Genomic DNA, 19,510 nt, shown 5'->3' on the forward strand with positions numbered 1-19,510 from the left:
TCATACAGGTCACCCGCCTGTTGCGGGTAGATGAGCAAAATAACCTGCGCATGAATACCTGCATTTGGTTCTTGAAAATATAATCACAAGTTTCTTCAAACATGCATCTTTTGTGTCTAATTTCTTAGACACTCCGAGACGTCTTACATCAGCAAAAATACCCGCCACTGCGCATGAAAAATCCACATTTGGCAGGTGTTCATTTCAAACCTTATTCAATAGGAGTAGACTGTACGACAAATTCGGGAAAAAGGAAATCAAAACACTGTCACTGACTTCAAGCTTTGCAATTGCAACCACACTTTCTGCAGGAAAATTATCTCTAGAAAGTTTTAAACAATCATGTGTTGGTGAATGGTGAGACACCCAGTGAGTCACTTGATTTTTAACAAAGAGCCACTTGTGGCTCACAAGCCATAGGTTCCCAACCCCTGTTCTAGAGCATCAGACTGATGTAACAGGGATTTAGAAACCATCCTGAAACCAGTTTCTTTAAAGGAAAAGTTCATCCAAAAATGAATTCTCTGGTCATTTACTCACCCTTATGCCATACCAGATGTGTATGACTTTCTTCTGTAGAACACAAATGAAGATTTTTAGAAGAATATTTCAGTTCTGTAGGTCCATACAATGCAAGTGAATGGTGGCCAGAACTCTGAAGCTCCAAATATCACATAAAGGCATCATAAAAGTAATCCAAGTAAATACAAGTGTTTTAGTCAATGTCTTCTGAAGTGATCAAATCAATCTTGGGTGAGAACAAACCAAAATATAACTCCTTTTTCACTGTACAGTACATCTTGCCATTGCAGTCTCTAGTCATAAACACGATTTTAAGCTCAATTTCACTTCCTAGTGCTTGATGCATGCACAGAGCGCTAGATGGTGCTAGGAAGTGTAATCAAGCTTGAAATTATGATCACCAAGGAGACTGTTGTCAAGAGGGTAACACTTTACTTTGATGGTCCCAAGTAGATATTTAACTGACAATAAGTGACTTATCAACTGGCTTGCTATAACTAGTAAACAGTGTTTCAACAAACATTCAGTAGACTTTCAGTAGCCTGTGTATAAATCTCTATTAATGACCTGCTTTATTGTTGAGAACATCAGTTCATTAAAAGGTCATTAATAAAGATCTATATACAGGCTACTGAAAGTCTACTGAATGTTTGTTGAAACACTGTTTACTAGCTATAGCAAGTCAGTCGATAAGCTGTTATTTTGCTGCTGTTTTACAGGCTATTGATAGTCTACTGAATGTTTGCTGAAACACTGATTACTAGCTATAGCAAGTCAGTTGATAAATGTAAGTAGGTCATTAATAAAGATCTATATACAGGCTACAGAAAGTCTACTGAATGTTTGTTGAAACACTGTTTACTAGCTATAGCAAGCCAGTTGATAAGTCACTTATAGTCAGTTAAATATCTACTTGGGACCATCCAAATAAAGTGTTACCATCAAGAGTTATGGTGAAAAAGGAATTACATTTTGGTCTGTTCACACCCAAAACCTATTGGATTGTTTCAGAAGACATGGATTAAACCACTGGATTATTAAGGATTACATTTATGATTCCTTTATGTGATATTTGGACCTTCGGAGTTCTGGCCACCATTCACTTGATTTGTATGGACCTACAGAGCTGAAATATTCCTCTAAAAATCTTTGTTTGTGTTCAGCAGAAGAAAGAAAGTCATACTCATCTGGTATGGCATGAGGGTGTATAAATGATGAGAGAATTTTCATTTTTGGGTGAACTATCCCTTTAAAAAGTACCTTCAAAAAACCTACAGAAATTGTGTTAAATCATTGACTGAATGGATAGCAAGACAGCTGCTTTCAAGTTTTGTACAACGTTTCAGTTTCGTTTTTAGGCCAAAGACTCAGGCCATCAGTTATTATGGGTAGAGGTTGCCTTACTGATGTGAAATCTTACATTTTGACACTGAACCTTTAAAAAAGAAAACAATAAAAACAAATTTACAAAAAACTATGCAAAAACCGTTTATTTATTTTTTTTAATATATGGCTAATTGCGGCAAATTTAGCCAGATATTTGTGATAGGGATTTGCTCTGTATTTTTAAAGAGGCCCAACTCTGCAAACTCTAAGTGACCTGGCATATTGTGATTTCTCCTACCTGCCTTCACTTTGTCCCCTTATCCTCTCCTCCCTTCATTCCATTGTTCCTCTCAACTATGTGCTAACTCTTGTCTTTGTAAACTGCTTTTTGGGGTAGATCTTAATCGGGAGAGTCCCTGCCTAAAGAAGACCTGCAATTTCGGAGCCGTATGCGTGGTGAAGAATGGCGAGCCTGTGTGCGAATGCTCAGACGCATGTCCTCAGGACCAGGACCCAGTTTGTGGCAGTGATGGGCACACATACAGCAACTCCTGTCAAATGAAGGCCATGGGATGCGCCCTACAGAAACAGATACAGATGCAGCACAAAGGACCATGTGGTAAGTCCACACACACACACTCACACTGATGCCACTCACTCCCTCTTTGCCTTTCATCCTCATCCACCCCCTACACTTAAGCACTCCACGATATTTCTAGAGAGGACTGTAATTTTCCTCCTCAGTGACCTTTTTTTTTTTTTTTTTAAATGATGCACTTAAGTTAGAATTAAAGAGGGCAGCATCCTTCAGAGTAATTGTTTGCATGACTCATGTTTATTTTTTTTATTTTTTTTATTAAAAATCTGCTGAGAAGCCTGTTCTTATTTTTATCATAAATTCTCCTCTCTGCCCAGTAGAGGTGATATGCATTAAGACTGAGAATCTCCAAAAGCAGAAGAAGAAGAATTGGAAAGTGAAACTGAAGTGGAGATTGACTGAGCTGGGAGGAGAATTTATAGTAAAAAAGGGCTTAAATATTGATCTGTTTCTCACCCACACCTATCATATCACTTAAGAAGATAACCACTGGGGTCATATGGAATACATTTATTTTGCCCTTATGTGGATTTTGGAGCTTAAAAATGTTGGCACCCATTCACTTGCATTGTATGGAACTACAGAGCTGAAATATTCTCCTAAAAATCTTAATTTGTGTGCTGCAGAAGAAGTTCATTGAGCAAAAGATGACACCTTTGTCTTGACGTCTACAAGAAGTGTAATGTTTTAGCAGTGTGGATTCTGACGCCACATCCACAATACTTTGTTTTCAGTTGAAAACTCTTTTTTTTCCGTTTCCTAAAATCATCGTTTTCCAAAGTATTCGGAACTAGAGTGTTTTCAAAAGTCTCTGCTGTTCCAGTGTGGATGAAAGGCATAAACATAGCAAAATCAATGCATTTCAAATGAAAACGTATTGGTGTGTGGACCTGGCCTGAGTATGAGTGTGTGTATTAGCTGTGCCTCCAGTGAAAAGTGTTTGGAATGGATGCCCAGGGTCATTCGGTACCAAAGGGATTGATCTCAGAGGAGAACGCTGTAGGCCACAGTTGCTCTTTATTGCAGTGCCACCTGTCATGCTGTATATGTTGCCAGATAGTAAATGACATATGATGGTGATATCTATCTCCTTAGAGGCTACTGGAACATCAGCTTAACTGCACAGAGAGACTCTTGGAGAATTAACCCACAGAAACAGGTTTGGGTGGGGTAAATAAGAGGAAGGCAGCACCTATAGAACTGTTCAGTTTGTAGTCCTTAAACCTGCCAGAGAGTTAGCATTTTCGGGTCCCCAAGGCATTTCTAATGGATTATTTGAATAGCTGTTTTTGGTTCATGAGTAAAATAAGGCCTGTGTTTAATATTGTGTCGATGTAGTGACACTAGGGGTTCGATCTTGAGAGCCCCAATCACCTTTGCTTAAAATAGAAAAGGCCAATGAGAATTGGCGAGTGGAATTTGCATGCCACTCTCCGCCCCCCGACATACGGGTATAAAAGGAGATGGCATGCACCACTCATTCAGATTTATGCTGAGGAGCCGATAGAGAGTCCCGGCCATGTCAGCGGCTGGTTCAGCGCCACGGCAGGAGAGATGCATGAGCTTGGCAAACTCAATTTGGAACTCCTGGCTAGATGTTCCCTGTAGAAGGTAATAAACTCTGCTGGAAAATCCACCTAAACTTGGCTTTCGATGACTTTACTTTTAAAATTGCAGGCAGGTGTCAAGTCAAGTCATTTTTATAGTATAGCGCTTTTCACAACACATATCATTTCAAAGCAGCTTTACAGAAAATCATGCATTAACAGAAAATGAAACTGTAATATCTGTAAAGTCTTAGAGTCATCATTGTGTAGTTTGATTAAATATGATAGTAAATTGTGAATAAAAATAAATAATTAAATAATAATTGTATTTAGAACCTTAGTGAGCAAGCTAAAGGTGACTGTGGCAAGGAACAAAAACTCCATAAGATGTTGGTTAATGGAGAAAAATAACCTTGGAAGAAACCAGGCTCACTGTGGGGGCCAGTTCCCCTCTGGCTAAACAGCATGAATATAATGCCAGTATTAGTTATTTGTGTGCCGTGCAACTCATGGTTTAAAATTAGTAAACTATGTAAGTGTTAAGGGCCAGTGTTTAAACAAATATTTTGTATGAACTGGAAGATAAGTGACTAATGTCTTTGAAGTCTGTCCTGGATTAACTGCAGAAATTTACATAGATGCATTGTCCTTTGTTAGTTGGTTGATGAAGGCTTTTGTTGGCAGTTAACTGATAGTCTATGTATTCCATTTTAAGAGTGTAGTCCATCATTAGACCAAGGTGATGCAGGCAGAGATCAGTGAGGTGTATTGCAGTTTAACCGGCAGGTCAGTAATAATTTAATTTACAATCAGTGCTTTGTTTGAAAGAGATCTAATGTTTATACCTTTATATGATGTTTATCTTCAGATTTTTTTATTTTTATTTTCAAGTTTAACCTTAATCCATTTTTTTTCTAAATGATTTAGTGAGGGGTATGTGTTTGGTTGTTCGGGAAACAGACACAGTCTCTGTTATATCTAGGTGATACAGTCTCTATGTGTTGTAGTTTATGTGACCTGTGTGATGTCTCAAGGCAGCTAGCAAACGTTCAGATTAGCCAGTTTGTCTGCTTCCTGACCTGGGCCCCAGTTAGTCAAATACTATCACTATTAAGACTATGAGCCAAATTACTAGACAGGAGAGTGGCACCTTCCCTGGAGGGATGGAGTCTGTCTCTCTTTAGCAGGTCAGGTCTGCACCAGAAACTCTTCCATTTGTCTATAAATCCTATGCTATTCTCCGGACACCACTCAGACATCCAACCATTCAGTGACACTAATCTACTATAAACCTCATCACCACGACGAGCAGGGAGGGGGCTAGAGCATATTACAGTGTCTGACATAATTTTTGCAAGTTCACACACCTCTTTAACATTATCTCTAGTGATCGGCGACTGGCAAAGCCGGACATCGTTAATGCTGATATGAATAACAATTTTAGAGAATCTGCATTTAGCATTAGCCAGCACTTGTACATTTGAGCTCATGTCAGATACCCGAGCCCCCAAAATGCAGTCTCTAAAGTCTGTATTTCCATGTTCCTAACAATAGAATTTCCTATAACAAGGGTGCTTTCAACATGATTCTCAGTGTGTGCATCACTGAGCGGAAACCCTAACAGGAACAGGAGAGTGGTGTCACTTTGCTGAGCGAGGATAATTAATAATAATTATAATTTAATAATTAATAATTTTCTTTATTTATCACACATTATACATTTGCACATATACAGTGAAATTCTTCTTTTTCATATATCCCAGCTAGGCTGGGGTCAGAGTGCAGGGTCAGCCATGATATGGTGCCCCTGGAGCAGATAGGGTCAAGGGCCTTGCTCAAGGGCCCAACAGTGGCATCTTGGCGGTGCTGGGGCTTGAACCCCTGACCTTCTGATCAGTAACCCAGAGCCTTAACCACTGAGCCACCACTGCCCCTGCAGCTGACGTCACCCAAACACCCTGCTGCGGGGGCTCTACAGCCGGAATCAAAGTGTGTGATGCTCGCTGTTCTGCCCGTATCCGAAATAGTATCTACCAGCTTCTGTTTCTCACTGACCTCGACTAGCATTCAGATGCGTGCCTCTAACTCATTAACATTCTCCGTCAGCCTGACTAATTCCTTACATTTATCACATGTGAATCTCTCACTGCATGTGGCATGCAATGCACGAAGCGATAACATGAGTGGATGCCATGACTTACCGCAATTTTTTTTTGTTGTTGTTGTTATGGTTGTTCTTGAGCAGCGAGGGTTTCAGATTGATGTGAATCCCTCATGCAATTGTTTGCTGTTGTTGTGGAGGTTCCTGATCAGCAGAGGTTTGAGATTGCTGCAATAATCCGTGTAAAACAGAGGAGAAAACGAATGCACACAGTCGAAATGTGAGATTTAGACAAGCGGAAAAAAAGAAAAGAAAACAGGTGCGCACGGTAATATACACGCAGTTGAAACAGTAGAAAAGTGGAAAACAATTAAGCATGCAGTAAAATGGCAAAGGATATGAACATAGAGGACGTAGAGTGTATAAAAGTGAGGTTGGAACTAAGCTGTACTGGATGACTCTCCATGAGCGGATTTAAATAACTTCATAATAGACCATCTTTTTCAAGCTTCCATGTTCCAAAAACCAGTTTGAGCAACTTTGAGCAACAAGTAGGGAATGATGCATCCATGCTAATGCTTATAGCGGCTGTAATAATGTGACAGCACTATAGACCTACTGTATATGGGGCCAGAGCAGGTGTCAATGGAAAAGGGCAAAAAAGACCAGCTCCATATAATCATACAGAAGAGAAACTTTGTTCATTTAGGGCTGTGCACAAAGCCAAGCTCTCCGCCACAAGTGAATTCTATTATTACCACTGTTAATTATCAAGGCCCATTCAGACCACAGCCTCTGCCTTACTCAGACCCCAGCTGTGTTTGTGCGTATGCGTACATGGTTGCTCATATGTTGGTCGCTGTTTGCATCAATGTGCCCACACGAGTGGGAGTATGCAGTGCTCCTGGACAAATTTGATTTCATTTTCTTCTCTCTGCTTCCAGGGGAGACTCATAACTGCACTTATCTTTATAGTTCAGGTGCCGTCTGATAGAGATATGACTGACGTTGTTTATTATTCCGATTCTTTGCGCATATTTTTGTGCCGGCTGACCTTGTCATCCAGAAACAGGGAAACATGTTGTTGTAATGTTGTAGTGTGTGATCTCTCCTTCTAAGAAACAAGATATATATTTATGTACAAAGAAATGAAATAGCAGGCAAAGAGGCAGCAGCAAATAAGCAGTTTTTACAGGTGATTGAAATGTTACTGGCTACAGTTGGGGAATATAGGTCACCTGCAAGACACTGAGCTGGTGGAGGAAGAAAAATCATCAAGCAGTAGAAGGAGTGAGAGGGCAGTAAATAAAAATGAGGAGGAAATGGAGTGGACTAATAGAGCGGGTGCCCTTGCCCAAGCACCAATTGCTTGGGCATTTTTATGGCTATTCACAAAAAAGAACATTAAGAATGTTCCTCTCTCCTGGCAAAAGAGAGCAGTTCACCACTCGTTTTAAGGGCACTTCAGGGCTGAATGGACAGATTCTTTCATCTTCTCCCATAAGGCTAAAATCAACCCTACAGGCATGTGTCCATTTTCATATCTGTATCCAGCTCTGTATTAGAGCTGTTCAAAGCTAAATATTGTCAAAATCAATACGTTTTGCTGCAACCCAGAGACTAGTCGACTATTTAGTTTTTAAGGGATAAAAATAAAATTTGTCATTATTTACTCGCAACTCATGTTGTTCCAATCCTTTTTGACTTTAGGAATTTAGGAAGCATGTTAGGGACTTACTAAGTCTCATTTACAATTCACTTTCACTGTATGAAACACATGCAAAGAAAGTGATGACTGAATGAAGACTGAGGTTGTCAGTTCCTAGCATTCTGCCTAACATCATCTTTTTTGTTCCACAGAAGAAAGAATGTCTGTTTAAGGAAGCTGTGTATGGTTTTAGTTTTACCTGACCCCAGTTGGACGTGGATGCAAAAATCTAGATAAACTATTTGATCTTACTAACCGACTAGTCAGTTGTTGGACAACTTGGGGACTAGTCGGCCTTCATAACACATCCCTACTATGTATGCTGGAACATTATTTATACAGACTGACTGAACGGTCTGCTGTATAGAGTGCAGAACCTTAAGTGGAAGTTAGGTCATTTTATTAATGTATAATAAACAGTTTGGCAGCGGAGACAGGTGAGATTTTTGCACGAGGACCTTTCTCCATTAACACTAAATCAGGTGCTGTTATTACCCCAGCACAAATTTAATGTGATAGCAGTTGCTCTAATGCAATCCCCCAGGTGTAATTGTCATCGGCCATGCTCCCTCCCTCCTAGTTGGAACCACATTTTGTTTTACAGATTAATTGGGCTCTCAGAAATCATAGTGAGATATCTAATATACGACGGGAGAAGAACCATGGCTTGTTGATTTTGTTGTTCAACTGGCAGAGCATGGTGCTGGCAATGCCAACACATTCTGATAAAATGTACCTTAAATGCATTGTAAGTTGCTTAGGATAAAAGCAGGCCAATGGGGAAATGTAACTGGCGAAATGGAAAAAGGTAAATGTAAAGCCCACTGCATGCACACTGTTTGATTTTGGCCACGCTTGTGCTGTCTGAGACAAATTCCGGAAAGCATAAAAGCGTTTTTTCATTGTAGGGCAAAATTGGCCAGAAAAACATTACGCAACTACAAGTGCACAGATGCAAGCATTTGGCCAATGTATTGCCAACATGCAGTTCATCTGAACATGCATAACTTGCATTTCTTGCATTACTGTGACGGTAACAAACCTCAGTACTCAAGGGGGCGATAGAGTTCAAAAGTCTGTGTCATTTAACTGAATTCGTTATTAATCATGTAAGTTGCTATAAATATATTCTGTTACTGACAGTAGTTTACTTGAAGTGGAAAACTCACCATAGAAGCGAACAGGATACACTGCTACAGCACCCATCACGGCAACGTTGTGAATGCAATGCATACTTGCGTTATGAATTGAGACTGTCCTCGCTGCAGACTGTAGCGCGATGACGTAGTGGATTTAATCCACTACATAATGGATGTTCGTGATGTAGTGGATTTTTTAATGTTTTAATCTTTATTTAAACACTGACCCTTAACACTTACTTAGATTAATAATTTTAAACCATGACTTGCACTATACATAAGTAACATTGACATTTTATTCACGATGTTAGCCAGAGGGGAACTGGCCCTCACAGTGAGCCTGGTTTCTCCCAAGATTATTTTTCTCCATTAACCAGCATCTTACGGAGTTTTGTGTTCCTTGCCACAGTCACCTCGGCTTGCTCACTGGGGTTATAAATACAATTAGTATTTAATTACTTATTTTTAAACACTTCACAATCACATTTTATCAAACTACACAATGATGACTCTAAGACATTATAGATATTACAGTTTCATTTTCTGTTAATGCATGATCTTCTGTAAAGCTGCTTTGAAACGATGTGTGTTGTGAAAGGCACTATACAAATAAAAATGACTTGACTTGACTTTTAATGCTAATGCGCAAAATGTTCGGAGCCGTGAATACTGGACGTTTTTAATGCAAACATTGTATTCAGTATGTACATATAGCGTTATGTGTAAATAAACACTGAGAGAGTGCAATAATGATTGCTTTTCCTTAAAAATGTTTTTTTTTAGATTAGTAGTATAGTAAGGGCGGCACATTGGGTAGCACTGTCACCTCACAGCAAGAAGGTCTTGGGTTCAAGGCCTTTCTGTGTGGAGTTTACATGTTCTCCCCGTTTTCACGTGGATTTCTTCTGGGTGCTCCGGTTTCCACCACAGTCCAAAAGACATGCAGGTTAAGTTAACTGGAGAGCTTATACAGGCACAGACGTCTCGCTGCAGTAGAAACTGTACTAACTTTTAGTTAGCCATTAATATAGCCTGTCAAGTAAATTTGTAAAGAAGCTATATGCCATACTGATAACACAAAATAATATTGTATGTGTAAAAAGAATGTAATATAATATGCAACTCGCATGCACATTAAAAACATCCAGTACATCACGGAAATCGACTATGTAGTTCATTAAATCCACTACGTCTTCACGCTACAGTCCACAGCGAGGACTGCTTGAATGAATTGCAGAGACTCAATGCCATAAAATCCCCTACACCACCTCACAGTATGACTGCATGTAAATAGCAGTGTTTCTCCCATCTTTTCAAGGAAATGATTGGGAGAAGGATGCTTCAGCCCAGACTTTGCAGAGAGATTTTAATAAAGCAGCCAGGCATGCGGGCAGCTTAGGCTGATCGCAGTGAGCGATGGTGTGAATCTGCACCCGAATCTCTCCGCTGATGTCACACTTCCCTTTCAGCAGATGAATCCTGCTCCAACTGCTCCTTTGGCGCGATCTGCGACATTCAGACCGGCCAGTGCGTTTGCCCCAAAGGGTGCATTGAAACACGTCAGCCTGTGTGTGGAAGCGATGGGGTGACGTATGACAACGAGTGCAAACTGAATGTGAAAGCCTGTGCTAATCAGCTGGATCTGAGAGTGGTGGCCCATGGAGAATGCAGTGAGTATATAACGCCAGTGAAACCATCTGTCATCTTCATACATGTTCATACACTCATTGATCTGTGCTCACCGATAACAAGTGACACACATGGCCATGCTATCAGTTTTCTTGTGAAATCACAAGGAAATATTTTAGCTCTTTTTTCAATTCATGTTCACTGCAAAAAATAATCATTTTCTGAAAACTGAATATTTATTTTTAATCAGTGTATTTTTCTTGTTCACGAGTAAAAACAATTATAAAAATAAAGATACAGTACGTTTATTCAGGAAGTGAAATTGTGTAAGAAATTTCAGAAAAAAACTGTCCCATTTGTGGAACACAAATGGAGGAATTTTAAAGGAAGTTCTATCCTCTGTTTTCAATACATCGGCAGTTGATGGTGACTCACTGTAAAGCTTATAAAGAACCCAAAAAGGTCATTAAAGTAGTCCATGCGACTTGTGTGAAATATTGGAAGACTTCTGAAGATATAACATAGGTTTTGGTGTGAAACCATATGAAATTTAAGTAACTATAAAGTGAAAATCTTGACTTGCGCCATCACTCTTTTTTGTGCGCTCATAAGTGCATGAGACAAGCTCATTCGCAATGGCTCGCGCTTAAACCTCACGAAGGCATGGACACATCAACAAGCATCCTTTCATTTTTAGATATTAGATTAGATATTTTACTGGAAAACAAGATAGAAATACTGGTAATGAAAAATATTTTTGCAGTGTTATGCACGGTTCATGATTTTACATGCACAGATGTTTGTTACTGAATTGTACTGCTCTTGTGGTTTACACGCAATGTTAACGTTTTTAAAGGGCCATGAGTAAGTTGTTGCGCATGTGAGCATGTTTCTTGTGTCTCTGTGTGTGTATCTCATTTTATCATATCCTGTGATTTGTGTGTGTGTGTGATCAGAAACCTGTGGCAGCACTGTGTGTAGCTGGGGCGCGCGGTGTGTACAAAACAAGTGTGAGTGTCAGCAGTGCACGGGTCAGCTGGTTAAACCCGTGTGTGGCAGCGATGGCACCACCTACAACAACTACTGTGAGCTGCGACTGGCCTCCTGCAAGACACAGAGGAAGATAGAGGTGGCCAAACCTGCCGTCTGTGATGAAGGTAGGTTTATGAGTTCATGTGTTAATGGTTACTTAAATGACACAACCTTGTTTAATAAACAAGTCCAATCGAGGCGTGAGTTTATATACGTCAAAGCATAATTAACCGAAAGTGTCTTTGAATGTTTTTTTTGGATTGTGCCCAGACCACAAACCTGATTGGAACATCTTCAATTGAAAGACATGATTGAATTTAAAAATTTCGGATAACATACATCTTATATTTGAAAATTTAAGAGACCCAGGTTCATTTTACTGTATCTTTTGGTAGTCACTTTCACATATATGTACCATAAGTAAACTGTGTGTGAACATAACTATATTTAGCATTCTAAAACAAGTCTGGAAACTGTATTCTGCTGCTGTATTAAAGCAGCCCATGTGATAAGATAAGTGGGGAGCAGAACTCCCTGTTATCTTTTCATTCATGCACAGTTTTGGTTCTTGCTCAGGGCTAACCGAGTTAATGCATTCACTCAAAACAGTTTATTGCGGCCAATTTAACCACCTTGCATTGACTGCACATAGCGACCCTTTATATGTGGAGCATGAAACACAGCCATCAGTATGCACTTGGTGTTCTCTGCCTTCTGGTTGTCTGTCCTTTCTTTGACTTGATGTCATATCTAATTTTATACTAGCAGCCTGTCGGCCAGTAAAACATCACACATTGGGTCTGTTTTCAAACTTAGTGAGCTACTTCGTAGCCTACTGCCTACATAGGCAGCTGCCTTTTAAAGACATGTATGGAACCTCATAAGTGAAACATTGCGATGTGGAACAATGTGGAACATTGTACATAGGCAGCAACTCCACATGCCACTCAAATAGCAGGAGACTCAACTTGGTTCCAGTAGAGTTTAATGTTGCTAAGCTAACAATAAGCACAGTACACAACCAGTACACAACAATACAAAACAGCAACAAGCCTTTTAAAAAATAATTAAAAATGTAATAAAAAATAAATATTGAAAAGAAAATAAAGTATATATAGAATACACAATAGACTTGGACCAAATAATAAAGAAAAGCAGCCAATAAGTGCCCAACATAGATGGGAACTCCTTCAGTACTGTTTAAGCATCCCAGGGTGATACATCAAGAAGTTGGTTGAGAAAATGTAAAGAGTACATATCTGCAAATTCTAGGTAATTTTGAAGATGCTAAAATACAAAACAGTTTTGATTTATGTTGGATTTTGTTTAGTCACAACATAATTCACATAGTTCCATTTATGTTATACCATAGTTTTGATGACTTTACTATTATTCTAAAATGTGAAAAAACAAATTATAATAAATAATGAAGTGTTTCAAAACTTTTGACCAGTAGTGTATATACACATACACATACATACATACATACATACACATATATACATACATACATATACACATACATACACATATATATATATATAAATATACATATAGATATATCTATATATATATATATATATATATATATATATATATATATATATATATATATATATACATACATCCACATACATATACATACATACACACATACGTAGTGCATATCTAAATACAAATCGGTTATATACAGTGCACAGGAATGTAATGGCAGAAGAGGTAGGATGTGTTGGATAAATATAAAAAGACTAAGCTGTGTATTGCACATTAATTATTGCTCAATGGGGCAATTTTAACTGTTCATGAGAAGGATAGCCTGAGGGAAAAAACTGTTCCTATGCCTGACGGTTCTGATGCTCAGAGCTCTGAAGCGTCGGCCAGAAGGCAACAGTTCAAAAATGTAGTGGGCTTGGTGAGTGGGGTCCAGAGTGATTTTTCTATATTGCCGTTTCCGTAAAAAATACATGCGATGCTGCCTTAAGAACTGTTCACAACTAACACATTTTTGAGTCCATCTGCACTCTTTTTCCTTTGTTTTTCTACGTAAACATGAGCTAGATTGACAGCTGTTTTTATCAGTGCCACGTGCAGGAGTGCTGCATTTTTTTGTCGCTGTGTCAGGTAAAAAAGAATGTTAACTTTTAAAAGCACATCCTGAAACACCTGTGATCTATTACATGCATTGCACTGCAACATGTTCTTTTTAGTGCAAGAACGTGTTCGTCTGAAAGGCCCCTTAGAATTTGGCCAAACAAAGTTAGCAGCACCTTAGGAGGCAGCATAATAACAGCCTCTGCATTGGGAGTGCTCCTTTGATGCCTTAAAATGCTGCCTCCATAGGCAGCTCTCAAGGTTTTAAACCATTTTTTCTCATAAGTCTCATCAGACCATTCTGTTTAGCTCTGTAAGCTGTGAAAGGGTTGCTTTTAAAGGCTGAAGGGAGCTAGATCCAGTCAATAGATCCTACTCAGAGGCCAATGACTCCTGCTTTGTCAGTGTTATCCTTAGACTAGTGATGTGACCCAACTGAGACATCACTTGGAAAGAATAGATGGAAAAGATTGAGTATCAGCCAAGCTCAGCTCAAAAAAAATAGAGCTATTTTATTTAGCTTACATATAGCTTTCAAGCTATGTGCTCCATTTATGTGATTATAGGCCCTCCATAAACATGACTTTGTGGTTGTCGGTGCAAAATATAGTGTCAAAGTAAAACATTTCCTTAGTGGGACCAATGGGACTGTAGAAACGGCACAGAGGTGATTCATTCATTTATTTAGGCCTTGCTGAAAAAAATGCATGTTCATTAGTTATAAGAAAGAAATGAGTGTTCTCTCAGTCTTTTATTTGGAGCTAATGAAAAATGACACAGTTCCCCACGTTTGGCCGTAGCGGTGAATTTATCACCTGTTTAATTTCACACTCTGGTAGTCTGAAGTCAGTCTCATTGTAGACACTGACAAAGCAACAGGAGGGAGCCGAACATCACCTTGGGGCAACAGCCACTTTTTAATTGAATATACGTTTACTAAATAGGATTATAGGTTGGATATGTTAACATAGTGCACCCCAATAAGAAGCATTGGTACATGAGCTGGATCTGACACTGGAAGAGAATTTAGGCGAGGGACAGAGAGAGTATGCAGTCTCCATGCATCTTTTCATAAAGAAGTTCTCTCAACTCTGCAGCCTGCCAGAATGCCCTGTTGCTCTTTATGTTGGCAGCAGCATTACAGTTACTCCAAAATGCTGTCTAGGTCTTTCAATAATGCCCATTTGCAGAGTGATAAATAACAAACATTACACTGCCAACCAACAAACTGTTCGGTCATGAAGGCCAATGGATTATGTGTGGATGTGTGTATGTACGCACTTAGCTGTAGTATGAGAACCAATCTTGATGCCGGACGCTCGCCAGAATGCGTCTTTGCGTCAGCATCTTGAACGGGAGTCTGTGTAAAGCCCGGTTCAGTACTCGCAGGTCCAAGATTGGCCGCAACCCACCGCCTTTTTTCGGTACGATGAAGCAGGGGCTGTAAAACCCTTCCTTCATCTCGGCTGGAGGGACAGGTTCTATCACGTCCTTCCGTGGGAGGGTAGCGATGTCTGCGCGCAGGGTGGCAGCGTTTTCGCCCTTGACCAAGGTGAAGTGGACACCGCTGGACCTGGGCGGGCGCCTGGCGAACTGAATCGCGTAGCCGAGTCGGACAGTCTGGATCAGCCACCGCGACGGATTGGAAAGCGCAAGCCACGCGTCCAAATTCCGCACGAGGGGGACCAAGGGGACAACGTCGTCGGACGTACTGGCAGGTGGGGCCTCGCGGCAGGCCGGAGCACACGGTGCCACAGCACGTCATGGGCGTGCTGAGTCTAGGGACATCGAAGCACTTACCTGGCTCCTTGTGACCACCCCCGGAACAGCCTGGGACGGGGGAGGAAGAGGCCTGTCCTCGTAACCCGTGGAGGCTGCCACATCGGGGCGGCTGTGTGCCACAGCTGGGTGCTCAGGGGCGGAAAGGGCACCGCTGGAGCACCAATCCTGCAAGAAAAAGCCCGTGGACAGTAGTCGTGGTGACGACCGTACACACCGGGTATGTGACCCAGGGAGGAAGGAAGCCGCTCTTTTGCTGAACTGTTGGGTACCGCAGCCACTTGGGCGTGCGGCGAAATCAAACAAAAAGGCAACAAAAGATTTTCCACCCGGCCCTCCACCGGGGGATGGAGTGGTCTTTCTACCAGCTCCACGTGAGTGGGTTACCTCGTCCCTGGGTTGCCCGTCTCAGGGGCGCTTCGAGGACCTCCGTGGGTTCTTCGGCGCTGGCTGTGAGACGGGTGGCATCGGCTTCCTGCGGTGGGCTCCATGCTGGGGCCGGGACGAAGGGGCGGGCTGCGGCGGAGCGGTGCAGTCACCACAGGGGGACGCCCTTGGTGACGAGCAGACGGGGTACGGGATCTTGAGCCGCACCGGGGCAGGATGTGCCGGATTGCCTCCGTCTGCTGCTTCACCATCGAGAACTGCTGGGCAAAGTCCTCGATGGTGTCGCCGAATAGGCCCACCTGGGAAATGGGGGCAGCAAGGAACCGTGTCTTGTCGGCCTCACCCATCTCGACCAGGATGAGCCAAAGGTGGTGCTCCTGGACCACTAGTGTGGCCATCGTCCATCCGAGAGGCTGCGCCGTGACCTTCGTCGCCCTGAGGGCGAGGTCAGTCGCCGAGCGCAGTTCCTGCATCAAATCTGGGGCGGAACTACCCTCGTGCAGTTCTTTCAGCACCTTGGCTTGGTGGACCTGCAGGAGAGCCATGGTGTGCAGGGCAGAGACGGCTTGTCCAGTAGCACTGTAGGCCTTAGCCGTCAGGGACGATGTAAGCCTACAGGGCTTGGACGGGAGCTTAGGGCGTCCATGCCAGGTGGCGGCGCTCTGCTGGCATAAGTGCACCGTGAGCGCCTCATCCACCGGGGGAATCGCCGTATAGCCCTTGGCCACCCCGCCATCGAGGGTAGTGAGAGCGGGAGAACTGCGGAGTCGGGGCCGGGCAGTGAAAGGTGCCTCCCACTACTTCGTCAGCTCCTCATGCACTTCCGGGAAGAATGGCACTGGAGCGGGGCGCGGCTGCTTTGAGTGGCGCCGCGAGCCCAGAAACCAATCATCAAGCCGCGAGGGTTCAGGGGAGAGTGGAGGGTTCCACTCTAGCCCGACGCTCGCGGCCGCCCGGGAAAGCATGTCGGCATCGGCCTGTGACTGGGCAATCGTCCCCGAAGGGAGAAGCCCAGCTGAGGCTATATATACTATATACTCTCTATAATATACTCTTTTAGAGGGGAAAAATGCTCTTTCAGAAAATATACTCTCTAGTTTTTCTGCCGAAGCGCCCAGGGGCGTTCTCTGCAGTGCACCAGTGCAGAGGAGGGAGAAGCCACTGAAATGTGCCGTCAGATCCAGCAGAGGTGAATGAACAGGGATATTCAGCTCAAATAGCATGACCGTTCGGCTCAAAATCTGAATGAGTGGTTGCATACCAGCAACTTTTATACCCGTATGTCCGGGGGAGTGGCATGCAAATACCACTCGCCAATTTTCATTGGCCTTTTATCAAAGACCAGAGGTGTCTCGGGCTCCCAAGAGTGACCCCTAGTGTCACTACATCGACACCAACGTCAAGTGAGTGACAGATAGGGAACCAATGTGTCTATGAGAGGTCCTCACTAATAAAGCCTCTAATGTCTGTGTGTATGAGAATATGTCTGCGCTTTGAGATACAGAGGTCAATAACTTGAGATGAATGTGAATGTTGACTCTCTTGGAGAGAAATGAAAAAAGAGAGTAAGAGAAAGAGAGAGAGTGAAACAGGTAGGAGGATGTGTGTTTGTGTGTGTGTTGATGTGAGTTGTGACATTTAGAAGGTCTCTGTGTGTTATCATGGGAGTTATGCATTCACAGTAAGGCATCCCAGCCACCTGCAACAAACTAACAGTTAAGTTTGAAGGTCAATATCCTTTCCTTTCTCCTGTCTGACATTTTTCCCCATTCTTTCTCTCCTCACTCGTCATCTATCTCCTCATCGCCCAGAAAAACCTCTCACCCCATCTGTTTTTTTTTTTTTTTCTACAAGAGTTTTTCGGTCTCTGTTTACCTGTTTTGCTTTCACACTGACCTGCTTATTCCTTCAGCTCTCCGCCATAATGGAAAACCCATGACTAAATGGACCCTCGTAAGTACATGATTGAGTTAAAGAGAGAGGAAAGGGCTTTGAGGACGGCTGATGTGTACATCTTGCCGTTTGCTAATTGAAAGTTTCATCTGCTGTACGTGTGGTGGTGACATCAAAGGACACAAACTAATTAGTAGCTCCTCTCCCACATCCATTCACTCTACCCGGTTTTATTTATTCAACTTTTTAGGTTGTGTTTTTTCTGCTAACACAAACAGAACGGGGAAAGTAAATGCTTTCATCTCTTGCTTACCTTGCACAGTTGGGCTAAGGTGGCCCAGAGAGCCTTTATAGAAATGATTGCTGGTTTTGTGCAGTGCTTGGGCTTATGAGCCAGAGTTTGGAAGCCAGAGTTTAAGCGTATTATTTACTGTATTGGTGATGAAGGGATGCGAATGTGGGTCGAATCGGAAATGTGTCTTTGCAGTGAAAAGCTGCTTCAGAATACAGTACACACCCTCTACTAGAATAGGGAACTGTAGGCCACGTCCACACTAATCCGTTTTCATTTGCTTAACGTGATCATTTTCTAAAGTATGCTGTGCTAGAGGGCATTTTCGAACGTCTTTGTTTCCAGTGTGTGGAAAATGCCATTCCAGTGTGGATAAGAGGTGGAAACATAGTAAAATGTATGTATTTACAGAAGACAACATATAAATGTGGACATGGCCAGAGAACTAGTTTTTATTTTAGAACTTAAGAAAAAATTCTGGAACTGAATAATTTTAAGGACATGTGGTTCCGTTAATGGTTCTTGGACTCTGAAGAAGTCTGCATTCATCTAGCCATGCGAATGAAAGACTGCAGGCTATACTCTGGCCACGTCAACACTATAATACATTTTTGGTTGAAAAATCTGTGTAGCACTTTATTTTACAGTACTGTTCTACATTTAAGTACTATATAATTACCCCAATTATTAAGTAACCCCAAACCTTACCTTAACCCATATTAAGTACGTGTAGTTACCTAATATTACTCAGTACTTTCTTGGTTAAGTACACTGTAAGATTACTGAAAGTACACATACTGTAAAATAAAGTGAAACCAAAATCTGTTTTTCATTTCCATTTCCTAACGTCATCGTTTTCTGAAGTATGCGGTACTAGAGAGCGTTTTCAAAAGGAAAAGAGTGTTCCAGTGTGGATGAGAGGCGTAAACAGCAAAATCAATAAATTTTCATACAAAAACGTGATAATGTGGACATGGCCTGAGAAGTTTTTGGTTCCATTTAAATAAAAAATAAAAAAATACTAGAACTGAATGATTTTCCTGACATTCTCAGCTCTGTTGTCAGTTCTCGAACTTTGAAGAAGTATGCATTCTTCTGGCGATGTGGACGGAGCACAGTGCTTAAATACTCTAGCCACAGTTTCAATTTCCTAACTTCATCGTTTTCCAATGTTCTGTATGCGGTACTATAGCAGAGTGCATTTTTGAAATTGTACATTTTCGGTGGAGGAGAAGGCCATTTCAGTGTGGGTGAGAGGCGGTAACATTGCAAAGTCCATGTTTCAACCGAAAACCTGTTAGTGTGGACGTGGCCTCTTACAGTCTTTCCTGCTCTGCTGTTCAGATGTTGTTTGTAGTGCCACAGTAACCGAACTGTTATATTAGCTTGAGATGTGAGCTTGCAGTAGCAATTGAATGTGATGAATCATGTGATATCCTCGCTGGTGTAACACAACAACAAACATA

The 19,510-nt window shown here is 41.7% G+C and overlaps 1 protein-coding gene across 7 annotated transcripts in view; it reads left to right on the top strand.

The window, feature by feature from the left end:
- Positions 1 to 19,510, top strand: part of LOC127418985 (agrin-like) — a 417,085-nt gene that overhangs the window by 315,192 nt on the left and 82,383 nt on the right. For all 7 annotated transcript variants that reach the window (XM_051659953.1, XM_051659954.1, XM_051659955.1 and 4 more), the window contains 3 exons: positions 2,246 to 2,467; positions 10,411 to 10,611; positions 11,527 to 11,727. In XM_051659953.1, the coding sequence (XP_051515913.1) occupies positions 2,246 to 2,467; positions 10,411 to 10,611; positions 11,527 to 11,727 (624 nt within the window). The remainder of the gene's footprint in view (positions 1 to 2,245; positions 2,468 to 10,410; positions 10,612 to 11,526; positions 11,728 to 19,510) is intronic.

The sequence above is a fragment of the Myxocyprinus asiaticus genome, chromosome 28 (genome assembly GCF_019703515.2).
Source record: "Myxocyprinus asiaticus isolate MX2 ecotype Aquarium Trade chromosome 28, UBuf_Myxa_2, whole genome shotgun sequence".
NCBI lineage: Eukaryota > Metazoa > Chordata > Actinopteri > Cypriniformes > Catostomidae > Myxocyprinus > Myxocyprinus asiaticus.